Below are 14406 nucleotides of genomic sequence, written 5' to 3' on the forward strand. Positions count from 1 at the left end.
TAAGGACCTGAGTTCTTGGATCCCCTCCATCCACTTAAAAAGTTAAACATAGTCATGCTTACTCTAAATGGGAAGGCAGAAAGAGGTGGATACCAAGAGTTCTCTGGCCAGTCACTCTAGCCAATCAGTATGCTCTGAGAGATCCTGTCTTAAAAAATAAGGTGAAAATGATTAAGGAAGATACCCAATGTCCTCTAGCTTCTACACACGCATGCATGCATGGGTACGCTCCTGTACATACATATGTGTGTATACATAAAAGACAAATTGTAAAGCATGATGTACTGATACGTACTATAGCATGAGTGTCAGTGAAAAGACAAAGGTCACACTGCATGGTTTCACCACAGAGAAACCCTGTCTCGAAAAAACAAACATACAAACAAAATCAAAACATTACATGATATATCTGGCATTTGGACCCCATCTTTATTCATAATCGGAGCCACAGTCTGTTTGCTGACATGAATTAATCTCATGACCACTTTCCAACCCATGCAAGGCTGCTCTTCTTCGGTTTTGACGGCACACTGAAATCGATACATAGAAACCGCCATCTAGGGCTAGAGAGATGGCTCAGTGGTTAAGAGCACTGACTGCTCTTCCAAAGGTCCTGAGTTCAATTCCTAGCAACCACATGGTGCTCACAACCATATGTAGTGAGAGCTGATGCGCTCTCCTGGCCTGCAGGCATACATGCAGGCAAAGTGCTGTATACATAATAAATAAATTTTAAAAAAGAAAGAAAAAGAAACCTCCATCTAAAGGCTGAACGGTTCAGTGGGTAAGAGTTTCAACAAACCTGACAACCTGTGTTCAATCCCCAGTGCCCAGGGCCCAAATGATTGAAGAAGAGAAAGGACTCTGACATCCACATGTGCACTATGGTATGGTCACACACAAGTAAATGGGGCTGAAAAGACGGCTGAGGATAAGAGCATCAACTGTTCTTCCAGAGGACCCTGGTTCAATCCCCAGCACCCACGGGGTATCTCACAACTGTGTGTCACTCCAGTCTCAGGGATCAGATACCCTCTTCTGGCCTCCAAGGGCATCAGGCAGACATGTGGTGCACATAAATATGGGCAGGCAAAACATTCATACACATAAAACAAGATATACAAGCAGAAAATAACTGCTTGCAAGTAGGTAGAGAGAACCGGAGCCCTAGCCCATCCTCAGAGGGCACATGAGCTGATGCTTCTAGTTTTGGAAACACTTTGGAAGTAGCTGTTTCTCTATTGCTATAAGCTCTCCACGTGACCTAGTGAGTCCACTTTCAGGACTGCCCTCAATGGATGGGAACCTGTCCACACAGACAGGCACAACATTCACGGCAGCATTAGTCATAGTTTTGAAGCTGAAAGCAAGCCAAATATCCTTTACACAGTGAGTGGATAAACGTGTGTGTGTGTGTGTGTACACAATGGAGTATTATTTAACTGTGTGAGAAAATAAACGGCCAGCCAGCTGTAATCCTAGCATCCAGGAGGCTGAAATGGAAAGATTGTCTTGAGGCTAGCCCAAGCTACACGGTGAGGCCTTGTTTCAAAACAAAGAAGGCTGGAGAGATGGCTCAGCGGTTAAGAGCACCGACTGCTCTTCTAGAGGTCCTGAGTTCAAATCCCAGCAACCACATGGTGGCTCACAACCATCTGTAATGGGATCCGATGCCCTCTTCTGGTGTGTCTGAAGACAGCTACAGTGTACATATAATAAATGAATAAATCTTTAAAAAAAGAAAGAAAGAAAGCTTACCTCTCGTTTAAAGGGAATTCAGTGCTTCAATAAAGGAAGAGTCAAGAGATAGAGTGTCCGTTTGTAAGCCTTCACCCCTGAGCGCTGTTGAGCATTTGAAACACAGATTGTCTGAACTGAGATAACACTCGGAATTTAAATATAAACTGGGGGGCTGGAGAAATAGCTCAGCAGCTGAGAGCAGCTGCTCTTCCAGAGGTCCTGGGTCCTGGGTTCAATTCCCAGCAGCCCACAATCGTCTGTAACTCCTGTGCCAGAGGACCCAACACCCTCACACAGACATACATCCAGGCAAGACACCAATGTACATAAAATAAAAATAAATCATATAAAACAAATACTGGACTCCATAGACAGGATCAAAATCTACTGAGTTTATAGTATTACGCTACATATTGATCGATCCTGAGTAGATCAGGTAAGATAACTATTTTAAAACAGTTCACCTCCCTTTTGCTTTTATATATGTAAACTTATTTACTTTTAAGAGAGGATCTCCCATATGTGAGGCCAACCTCAAACTCGCTATGTAGCAAGGATGACCTTAGAGCTTTCCGATCCTCTTGACTCCACCTCCAGAGAACTAGGATTGTGGGTATACGGTGTTGGGGATTGATCTCAAAGCTTTTTGTTAGGCAAGCACTCTACGAACTACACCACACACACAAACACACATACACATAACACACACACACACACACACACACACACACACACACACACAAACACACACTCCTCCCCATTTAGTTAGGTTTTTTTGAGACAGGATATAGCTCAGGCTGTCCTGGAACTCACTATGTAGGCCAAGTTGGCCTCAAACACAGACATCTGCTGGCCTCTCTCTGCCTCCAGAGTTTAAAGCCATTTTACTTTAATAAACTAGGACTAAAAGCATGTGCCATCACATCCAGCTCTTTAACTAGATTCTAATGTGGATATTTAATGGTTTATTTTTAACTTGGGAGCCAGAATGCTGTTGTTAGCCTCCACAGAGAGTCTTTGTCTCTGTGATACACAAGGTGACCCTTGGCCTGGTGAAGCCATCGCGTGTACTTTGAGTCTAGATCTGATACTGCCTGTATGGTACTCAGGCCAAAGTCTGGTTTTGTGGGGCTCATCTCCATGGGTCCTGTTTTCATCTCAGCATCCCTCAGATAATATATCACTATCCTGTTTGGTCTCTCTTGGTTTTGGTAAGTGTTTCTAAGGCTGGAGATGGCTCAGCAGCTCGGAGTGTGTACTGCTCTTGCAGAGGACCCAAGTTTGATTCCTAGCACCCACATTGGGCAGCTCACAACTGCCCATAACTCCTGATTCCCAGAGAGATCTGATGCCTCTGGCTTCCATGGGCATCTACACCATATTCTCTCTTCTCTCTCTCTCTCTCTCTCTCTCTCTCTCTCTCTCTCTCTCTCTCTCTCTCTCCCCCTTCTCTCTCTCAAATAAAAATGTTTATCTATTTATTTAGGTTTTTTCCAAGGCAGAGTTTTTCTGTGTCTGTGTTGCCCCGGCTGTCCTAGAACTCCATTTGTAGATCAGGCTGGCCTCAAGCGCACAGAAATTCATCTATCTCTGCTTCCCAAGTGCTAGGATTAAAAGTATGCACCATCATGCCCAGGTTATATTTATATTTATTACTATGTTTGTTTGTTTTGTTCAAGACAGGGTTCTCTGTAAGTAACCCTGGCATCCCTGGAACGCACACTATAGACCAGGCTGGTCTCAAATTCAGAGGCTGGCCTGCCTCTGACACCTGAGTGCTGGGATTAAAGGTGTGTGCTACTATACCTGGCTTATATTATTATATCATCATCATCATCGTCGTCGTCATCGTCGTCATTGTCATCATCATCGTCATCGTCGTTACCACCACCACCACCATCATCATCGTCATCGTCATCATTTTGTTTTTAGAGACAAGGTTTCTCTATGCAGCAGCCATGGCTATCCTGGAACTGGCTTTGTAGACCAGGCTGGCCTTGTATCCACTTGCCTCTGCTGGGGTGTGGGTCACCATGCCTACCATTATATTATTATATTTATGTTTATAATTTTATATTTTATATAAATATAAAACTTTAAGTGTGTGTGTGTGTGTGTGTGTGTGTGTGTGTGTGTCTTTGGAGACCAGAGATGTTGAATCCCCCAGGGCTAGAGTTACAGAAGGTCGTACACTGCCCAATGTAGGAAGGAAACTAGAATATTTTAAAAGAATTGTGCACACTCTTAAACACTGAACCATCTCTTCAGAGCCCTGGTTTTTCTGCCTCACTAGTTGTTCCTCCTCTAGTTCTCATTTTGGGGTACCCCAGCCTCAAGCCTTAGAGGTGATGACTCTATCACTTATTGATATTTCAGTCTCCCTCTCCCCCTCCCCCTCTCCCCCTCCCCCTCTCCCCCTCCCCTCCCCTATCCTAGTCCCTATTTTGATAGCTCCTCCCTTAACCTTGAGTCTTCAGAGTTGTTGGTGGTGATTCTCACAGGATTATCGAAACTTTAACCCGGAGCAGGTACAGGATCCAATCCGGTGTGTGTGTGTGTGTTTGTTTGTTTGTAAAATCATCAGCTGCCTGGCAATGATACCTCCTGTCTTTTTTTTTTTTTTTTTTTTTTCTGGAGCTGGGGACCAAACCCAGGGCCTTGTGCTTGCTAGGCAAGCGCTCTACCGCTGAGCTAAATCCCCAACCCCGATACCTCCTGTCTTTAATCCCAGCACTTGAGAGGCAGAAGAAGTGGATCTCTGAGTTTGAAGCCAGCCTGGTCGACATAGCGAGTTCCAGAACAGCCAGGGCCACACAGAGAAACCCTGTCTCAACAAACCGTGGAAGATTATTGGCTGTTGCCAAGATGATGGTCTCGAATTGGACAAAAAGATGCGCCCATGGGATGGCCCTCACCGGAAATGACCACTCCCTCTACATTGCTCCTTTGGCTGGGCAATCCTGACCTCCAATCAGTTACTAGAAAAGACCAAACTTCTGCTTCACGGGGTCATATGCTAGTCTTCAGTCTAGGCCATTTTTTTTTCTCCCCAACTTTGCCTGTAGCCACAAGTCTGAAAAGCGAAAGAACCGTCTACTCTCCAATCACAGCAACAGTGAACCTGAGGGCAAAAGGCTTCGAGATAGGTCCACTAGTTTGCTACGGTCAGGCTTGGACACCTGAGAAGTTCGAACCCTAAACCATCTCATCCTTCGGGCCTTAGCCAGAAGGCCCTCCTAGTACAGCCTCGGCGTTAAGTCCCCTCAAAGCGTTCATGGCGTCTTCCACATCCTTTTCCCAATCATGTTTGCTTTGTTGCATAAACTTACTTTATGCATGTGGATGTTTTAGCTGCATAGATGTCTGTGCAGCATGTTGGTACCTGATGCCCTAAGAGGCCAGAGGGCAGCTGGCATTACAGATCGCTGCGGGTTGCCATGAGGGATTCTGGGAATCAAACACAAGTCCTCTGGAGAAGCAGCCACTGCGTGAAACATCTCCCTGCTCCATGTGGGTGCTGGGGCTTGAACCCAGGTCCTCTGCAAAAGCAACGCGTGCCCTAAACCACTGAGCCAAACCTCCAGCACCTTTCCTTGCTTTTTTAAAAGAGAGACTTCTTTATTTACTGTACACTGTAGCTGTCTTCAGACACACAGAAGTGGGCATCAGATCCTATTACAGATGGTTGTGAGCCACCATAGTGGGTGCTGGGAATTGAACTCAGGACCTCTGGTAGAACAGTCAGTGCTCTTAATCACTGAGGTGTCTCTCCAGTCCCAGCCTCCAACTTTGTGATAGCAGGAATCCTGCCTGCATAGCTTACCACTATGTCCCATCGCCTCCAAACTTTTGTTGGAAGTACTCTGAACAAGTACAGAGTATTTATGGAAGTAGGGGAGATAGATGGAGAGGGAAAAAAAAGAAGGAACATGAAAGAAAAAAGATGAAGTAAAGACAGACCTGCAGGTCTGTCTCCCAGAAGGTGAAAGGGAAAGGAATGCTCAGTCCTGCCCTTTGCTGGCCTGCCCCGCCCTTCACCTCAGCCAAGTCAGCCACACCTCCTCACCTAGGTCAGTTCCATAGTTGGTTCTTGTGCTGGAGATGCATTTAGAGAGTAAAGAGCCCCCAGGTTAAGTATGGGGAAAAACAGATATTGGTGTGGCAGCCTAAGGTGGCATTTGCAAATTCACAGTCCAACCTCTTGGAGCCCCCACATTCTCTCCAGGGCTGAGTGTAGCAGGTTGTCGGGGTATGAATTTGAATTTCCCATGCCTGGCCACATAAGTCCTCAAACCATGAGTCCACCCAGACTTTGGGGTGTGGGCGGGGAACGGGGCATTGCATTTGGAAAGGGTGGAGCTGTGTAAACTGCTAGATGGGAATCCTAAACCACAATCAGAATGTGATGGGAGTCACAGAGGTGGAGGGTGTGTGTGACTGCCCCAGGTAAAAGCTGTACCAGCCTGGGCTGCAGCTGCTGCTGCTGGCCCCCTTGTAGGCGTTTCAGATCCAGCCCCGGTGATCAGGTGTGCCTGGTTGTACATCCAGGGCTGTGTGAAGTGCTAAGAAAGGGAACCCATGTGGCCCACGTGACAGTCCTCATCTTGGCAGCGGATTGTCTTCATAATACCAGATGTCATAGTCACTACTCGCTGATTATGGTGTATGCTTTGGGTGGGCCCCACCTCCCTGAAAGGAGCAGGCAGTACTTACAGTTGGGATGATTAAGAGGGCATGTTTAGATAAGAATTATTGTACAGTGACACAATCGATATGCACGCTGTATCCAATCTGCTCGGTTGATAACTATCCCTCATCGTTTTACGAGCGTATTTACTCTGTGGCCTCAAGTCCCAGAGCTCTGTTGTAGCAGCAGTTCTGGTTAAAAGCGAAGCTTCGAAGGCTCACACAGGCTGGAGAGGAGCTGTAGAGAGGTATAGGCCACTCCTGGATCCATTCACAAATCCATCTGCCTGGTGGTGGGACTTCCCATGCTCTTTGGAATTGTGATTTTCAACAGTAAGGTCTAGAGGGTACCTGTAAGTCTTTAGGGTGGCACCACAAAAATAGAAAAACCAAGCTGCCCTTTGGACATCACCCTACAGGATGGAGGATCAGTTATCCACACCAGGCCCTAGGAGCAGCTGACTGTCTCCTTTGCAAGAGCCAGGAGAGCTGGGCTTAGAAACTTGATCCAGGCATGCCGTGTGTGAGGAGCCCGAGCCTAATTAAACCTCAGAAACACTCTGCTGCAGCAGGGAACAGACTCAGTCAGGTTCACACCGGAGAGAATGATCTTTCCTGCTCACAAGCTGTGGGTGTTGGGCCCCCACAGGCTGCTGGGGTGGGGGAATAGGCCACAATCTGCAGGTGTGCCGCACTACAAGGACAACCCTACCAATCTATCATTCGAGGGGTCCCCTCGCTGTTTCTTAATTGCTTTAACCACTAATTTTGACAATTTTGACTTAATACCAAGCAGAGTATGTTCTGGCCAATTATTGTATCTCAGATCATTACATTCCTCATTACAGATTAATAAATTAACATTTTTGCTGGGCGTGGTGTCCATGCCTTTAATCCCAGCACTTGGGAGGCAGGCAGATGTCTGAATTCAAAGCCTACCTGGTGGTCTACTGAATGAATTCCAGGACAGCTAGGGCTACAAAGAGAAACCCATTTCCAAAAACCAAAAAAGACTGAAAAGAAAGAAATTACACTTTTGACTAGACTTGCTCCTGAGCCCAGGTTTTCTCTTGAACTTGTTTAATTCTGATTGGAGACTTGCAGAACTAACCACACAAACCCAGCTCAGGTATGAGAACATAGCACCAAGCTACAATTCTTATTTGATTTTATTTGGGAGGAGAAGATGACTAGTCCCGTTATGGATCTCATGCTTACTTCAAACTCACAGAAGTCTGCCTGCCTCTGTCTCTGGAGTGACGGGATTGAAGGCTCAACTTACAGGTCTTAGTAAGTGTTCTGTTGCTGTGAAGAGACAAAGGCAATTCTTATAAAAGAAAGCATCTAGGGTTGGGGATTTAGCTCAGTGGTAGAGCGCTTACCTAGGAAGCGCAAGGCCCTGGGTTCGGTCCCCAGCTCCGAAAAAAAGAACCAAAAAAAAAAAAAAGAAAGCATCTAATTGGGGCTGGCTTACAGGTTCAGAGGTTTTGTCCATTATCATCATGGTACGGAGCACAGCAGGCAGATATGGTGCTGGAGTTGAGGGCTCTACATCCAGACTGGTAGGCAGCAGGAGAGACACTGGGTCTCGATGGAGCTTTTGAAACCTCAGAGCCTACCTACCAATGACACTTCCTCCAACAATGCCACACCTCCTAATCCTTCAAATATACAGTACCACTCCCTAAGCATTCAAATCTAGGAGCCCATGGGGCCATTCTTTTTTTTTTAAGATTTATTTATTTATTATATATAAGTATACTGTAGCTGTCTTCAGATACACCAGAAGACGGCATCAGATCTCTTTACAGATGGTTGTGAGCCACCATGTGGTTGCTGGGAATTGAACTCATGACCTCTGGAAGAGCAGTCGGGTGCTCTTAACTGCTGAGCCATCTCTCCAGCCCAAAGCTGCTTTTTTTTTTTTTTTTTTTTGGTTCTTTTTTTCGGAGCTGGGGACCGAACCCAGGGCCTTGCGCTTCCTAGGCAAGCGCTCTACCACTGAGCTAAATCCCCAACCCCCATGGGGCCATTCTTACTCAAACCACCGCACCATACACTCCTGACTTCACTGGTGACTGACCTCAGCCTGGAAATCCTGTTCTAGAGGGCTGGGCTTGTGGCATAGTTGACAGAACTTGTTTAGCATGAACAGAACCCTGGCTCGAATACCCAGCACCTCACAGACTGGCTTTAATCCCCACAAGAGGATTAGAAATTTCAGGTCGGGCTGGGGATTTAGCTCAGTGGTAGAGCGCTTACCTAGGAAGCGCAAGGCCCTGGGTTCGGTCCCCAGCTCTGAAAAAAAGAACCAAAAAAAAAAAAAAAAAAGAAAAAGAAATTTCAGGTCATCCTAGGGTGTACACCAAGTTTAAGGCCAGCCTGGGCTACATGAGACGCTGTAGAAAAAACAAAACAAAACCACCCACTTCTGAGTATGGTGATTTAACCCCAGTCCTCAGAGAAACAGAAGCAGGAAGACCCCGTGAGTTCAAGGCCAGCCTGGGCCATTTACTCCAGGCCAGCCACCATTACATAGTGAGACTTTCTCAGCAGAGTACATGGGCTGGAGATGTGGGAGGGGTTAAGAATACTTGTTCCTGAAGAGGAGCCACTGAGCATCTCCAGGGCAGTAGGTGGGACGGGGAGAGGAAGCAACCCTCCACTGTGCGGCCTCGGCCTTCAGTGACTTGCTGTCAGCTAACGGCTTCATAAGTGTTTCTAATGGCTGCAGCCACATTAAGCATCATTTTAGGAAATGGCAAACCAGCTTACATTGTCCCAAATCAGGGTTATTTTCTAGAGTACAGTCATCTAGCCGATCATAATAATGTATATCAAAAATAGAACAAAGAGCATTCATCATGCCATTTTCTAATGGCACAATCTAGCATCAAGTGGTGGCTTTAAATTCCTGCGTAAGCACTGAGCAGCATACTTAAGGGCTCCAAAAGCCTTTATAAATACACTGAGTCCATCCACTGGGCAGATGTTCTAAACTGGGCCACTGAAATATTTCTGCAGTATTTACTCTGGTAGGGTAAAAACTTGGTTATAAGTCAAGTGCAAATGTACAATACATGCTTATATTTAAAAATGGTTTCTTTGGAGCTAGAGAGCTGGCTCAGAGGTTAATGCAGAAGACCCAGGTTCAGTTCCCAGCGTCCACAGTGACTCACAATCACCTGTAACTTCAGTTCCAGGGGATCCTAAACCTTCTTCTGACCTCCACAGGCGCCGGTCACACACACTGTGCTCATACATATATATGCAGGCAAACTACTCAGACACATAAATCTTAAAAATAAAAGCCAAATAATTTAAAAAGGAACAAAACAAGCAAAAACTTGTTTTAGCTGGAAGTAGTGCTTTGACTGCAATACCAGGATTCAAGGGCCTGGTTTAGGCTTACATAATGAGACTCTTCAAAACAATAAAGCAGCCAGATATGGTTCTACATAACCTGTAATCCAGCACTTGGCAGGTAGACCTCTGTGAGTTCAAGGACACCCTGCCAGGGTTACAGTGAGGACTTGTCTCAAACAAACAGCAAAACCCAGTATCAGGGATGGGGATATAGCTGGGTGGTAAAGCTCCAGCCCACCACGCACTGTCCCTGTTTGTCCCCAAGCACTACCAAGTACTGTATTTCTGTCAAAAGAAAAGCAGGCCTAGTTGAATGAGGAAGAGACTGGGACTCAGTTTCTTCTGAAGGGTTACGTGAGCCTCCTAAAAGATTCAAGCTTCTGCCTTTACTTTTCTGTTGTTCCCCAAATGTTCTGTGAATCTCTCCTTCAAAATGAAATACAAAATACATCTGAGTTTGGATTACTCTTTGAAAGAACACAACCAAGAGAAACTGGGGGGAAGGACTCAAGACTGAAGACAGAGGCTATTAGAATATCATCAACATTTTCTCACATTGCAAACCAAACTAACCTTTCCATGGCAGATCAGACTGTAAAACAGACTATTAACTTAGTGAAGGCAGCCTCTCTGCTGGCAATGAACCCCCAGGACGGTCACCAAGCCTTTGCCACAATCATGAGGAAAATAAGGCCAGCCTAACCGGATTCTTACTAAGGAGTCACTTGACTATATTGCCTTTGTAAGGCCCAATGCTCAAGCATGCTCCCGTGGAAGAGTTGCCTTTTGGGTAGCATGTAGTAAGGCGGGGGCAGGGTACAGATTTTCCTGCAGTTTACGAGAATGAATGGAAGATGGATTCAGAAGAGAAAGCCTGGATTTCAACATCAGACTCAGAGTCCAACATCAACAAAAACCAAAGATGCTGAGTTGTAAATGTAGATGTTGGGTGAGGCTTACAACTTTTCGACTATTCCTGTGATGGAATGCTGTTGTGGTCTTGTATCACATATCCCCTGTGGACAGAAAAACAGTGCCACCTTCCATAACACCTTTTAAGTATCTGAGTTTCTAGGGTGGAAGATCAATACTTGCCCTTGCACCAAATCCCAAACCTCAAAGTCTACATCTCAAAGAACAAAGTTCAACACCTCACTAATATCAACCTTCTTGGGTCATCTTCCCTGGCCTCCTTGAAAGGAAGCAGAGCTCTTTGGAAGATGTTATAAGCAGGCGGCTTCAGGCTTCCTTGTAAAGACTCAATCCTAGGGGATTGACTCAGACCTATCCTTGACACAAGGCTTCCTAATACATATGGTTTCATTTCCTGACATAGGAGGAGCCAGGAAAGACCTGGGCTGACATAAATGTGACACTGAGTGGGTAACCTTTATAAATCCATAATAAATCTTTTTTTTTTCTTTTTTCTTTTTTTTCGGAGCTGGGGACCGAACCCAGCGCTCTACCACTGAGCTAAATCCCCAACCCCCCATAATAAATCTTTTGGCTACCTTTCCGAGCTTGATCTCCGGTGCATTCTAGATTTCTGTAAGTGAGGCATGTCAACAGTGCCACCTCTTGGCAACCTGGTTCCTCTCAGGTTCTCAGCCCAAGATCATGGGTGTAAATGCCATAGCCTGAAAGACAATGAACCCAGAAAGGGCTTGGGTATTCTTTTTTTTTTTTTTTTTGGTTCTTTTTTTTCGGAGCTGGGGACTGAACCCAGGGCCTTGCGCTTCCTAGGCAAGTGCTCTACCACTGTGCTAAATCCCCAACCCTGGGCTTGGGTATTCTTGAAGAGTGGAAGAAACAGTATCGAGAGACAAGCTACAAAGAATAGTACAGGATCTGCCAGAAGCATCATTAGTGCCAAAGGAATTAAACTAAAAAAAGATTCCTTATGAATGTGTATTTTGTAGCTGTTGATGGTATCACCTTTAATCTCAGCACTTGGGGAGCAGAGGCAGGTAGACCTCTGAGTTCAAGGTCAGCCTGGTCAATAGCATGAGTCCAGGCCTGCCAGGACTGTACAGAAAAATCCTGCCTTGAGGGAGAAGAGTGTATGTTGGTCTTTCAAGAAAAGACATGAGGGGAGGGAAAAAAAAAAAGACAAGACATGAACCAGAGCTCACTAATCACGACAAAGTGTGCTCCATAGGCTAGAGTATGGAGACAGCACTAGAGTCCACCAGTTCTGGGCTAATGGGACAAGTGACTTTGGAGCACAGCAAAGGTCCAGTGGCAATTACAGTGCACAGCTAGATCTGCAAAAAAGAATGAGGGAAGGTAGGTGGGCTGGTCAGTTTTCTACTTGACACAGCTTGAGTCATCTTATGGACTGACAAGAGGGCGCAGCCTGGACCACCCCTGGGCAGGTATAAGAAAACAACCCCAATAAGCAGGTAAGCCACATCCCTCTACCTTCTCTGCTTTGGTTCCTTCAATGACTGCTGGAGCCAGGAAAGGTTCAGTAACTCTGCTGAGCCAATGGACAGAGATGCTGACAGAGGCTTGTGAACAGGGGCAGCTCAAGATGCAGCTCTGAGAGCTGACAGCCATGGTCTCTGCCTGTTCCAGGTCCCTGGTGTTCGACCCTGTGATCCAGCAACCAGCCATGGGTATCACTGCCCCTACCACCTCCTAATGCCACTTTCTGACTGCAGGGAGCTCCCCTGACACAGGTTAAGGCTATGGGCTAGACAGACTACTGGGAGTTAGACAGGAAGGGGTCAAGTCACTCTGCTCTATCCCTGGAGGGGCAAAGATGAAACTCTTGTTTCAGGGTTGATGCATGGTCATGTGCATTTATTCTACGCTGGGTTACAGCAGATCTTACACATGCAGCCCACAGTCATCACTCTGTTCTGTGGCCACATTCAGCAGAAAGCAGAGCACCTCGTAGGGCCTTCTCAGAGGTAGCAACATCACATTTCCGCTCCTAGATGCTGACAGCGTTTCTAAAGGACATTTTGGAGTTTCCAAAATCTTAGGCATCTCTTTTGGAACTGAGTCCTGCTTGCAATGAGTCATTCTCTATCCAGGTTCAGCAAGGCTCACACCTGGAGCTGGTGCTAAACACCATGGCAGCTCGATAGGGGCCTTGGACTGCAGCAGAGAACAGCTCCACTTCCAGAGGGACTCAGGGCCGACGATCCTTTCTGTGGAGTTTGTGTCCCACCTGGGATCCCCGTTGGGCAGCTTTCACCAGACCTTTGAACTGTCCCTGGAGCTTCACCTTTTTCCTGCAGGGAAAAAGAACAAAAGGCCATGTCTCACTGAGAAGAGGTCGTTCTCTCTCCGTGTAGTGCTGATATGTGGAGGTGCAGGACTATGATCCCAGCTCCTGGAAGGCTGAAGACGGACGGCAAGTGCAGTGCCAGCCTGAGATCCTACAGAGGAAATCTGGTCTCAGTAGAAACACAAGCAACCAAATGATGAGCACCCTGGTACAGCCAGGGTGAAACAGGCAGACCCTGTATGTGCTGACCTGGTCACTGTACACCCCCTGAAGAGAGCCCCTCCTCCATTTCTCCTCTGATGAACTCAGATAAGGTTGGTGCTCACTCTGTCCAACCATCCCTCCTGCTAAAGACCCATCTGCAGACACCTCCCTGTGACTTCCACTTGGAACTCATTTTCCTAGGAACATAACATTTGGAAGCACTCCTACACACCTCATGTGGTCCTCATACCTATACCAAAAAGCCCCATTCAATGATCAAAGTAACTAGCGCCCTCTTCTGGTGTGTCTGAAAACAGCTACAATGTACTCATATACATAAAACAAATAAATAATTCTTAGAAACAAAACAAACAAAAAACCCAACAAACCAACAAAAAAGATAGTGACTATGGGAATGCATATATTCCAGAATCTGTATATGACCTAAAATCAAGAATTATTTTATTTTTAAGGAAGAATGAGAAACTCATAAGAGGGAAAAGGGTTCCAAGAACAAATATCTGACGAGTTTTTAGGTTTTATATATATAATTTTTTCAGATTTCTTATTTTATGTGTCTGAGTGTTTTGTTTGCATGTGTGTATGTGTACCAAGTGCGTGTATACTGTAGAGGCTAAAAGAAGGCATCGGATCTCTGGGAACTGGAGTTACAAGAGGTTGTGAGCTGCCACGTGGGTGCTGGGAATCAAGCCTGGATCCTGTGTAAGAACAACAACTGTTCCTTTAAGCCAAATTTCCCATCCCCACGATTGGGTTTTAAAAGAGAGTTCACAAAACGCATAGTGGCTCACTCCTGTAATTAGGATGATGAAGAGTTCAAGGTCAGGGAGCTGCAGAGATGGATGGTTCAAGAGTCAAGAGCACAGACTGATCTTATACAGGACCTAAGTTCAATTCCCAACATCTACTTTTAGTAGTTCACCACTACCTACAACCCCAGCTGCAAGGTATCTGACACCCTCTTCTGGCTTTCCCAGGAAAGTGCACACATGTGCACATAAGTGCTCACAAACATAATTAAAAGTAATTTTGGGGTTGGGGATTTAGCTCAGTGGTAGAGCGCTTGCCTGGCAAGTGCAAGGCCCTGGGTTCAGTACCCACCTCTGAAAAAAAGAAAAAAGAAAAAAGAAAAAAAAAAAAAGTAAATCTTT

The 14406-nt window shown here is 45.9% G+C and overlaps 1 protein-coding gene across 1 annotated transcript in view; it reads right to left on the bottom strand.

Moving 5' to 3' along the window:
- Nucleotides 1-12568: 12568 nt before the first annotated feature.
- The window catches only part of Rrp12 (ribosomal RNA processing 12), a 33612-nt gene continuing 31774 nt past the window's right edge, over nt 12569-14406 (bottom strand). Inside the window, exon 34 of the mRNA NM_001401227.1 lies at nt 12569-13034. Coding sequence (NP_001388156.1) covers nt 12932-13034 — 103 coding nt within the window. The 3' untranslated portion in view covers nt 12569-12931. The remainder of the gene's footprint in view (nt 13035-14406) is intronic.

The sequence above is a fragment of the Rattus norvegicus genome, chromosome 1 (assembly GCF_036323735.1).
Source record: "Rattus norvegicus strain BN/NHsdMcwi chromosome 1, GRCr8, whole genome shotgun sequence".
NCBI lineage: Eukaryota > Metazoa > Chordata > Mammalia > Rodentia > Muridae > Rattus > Rattus norvegicus.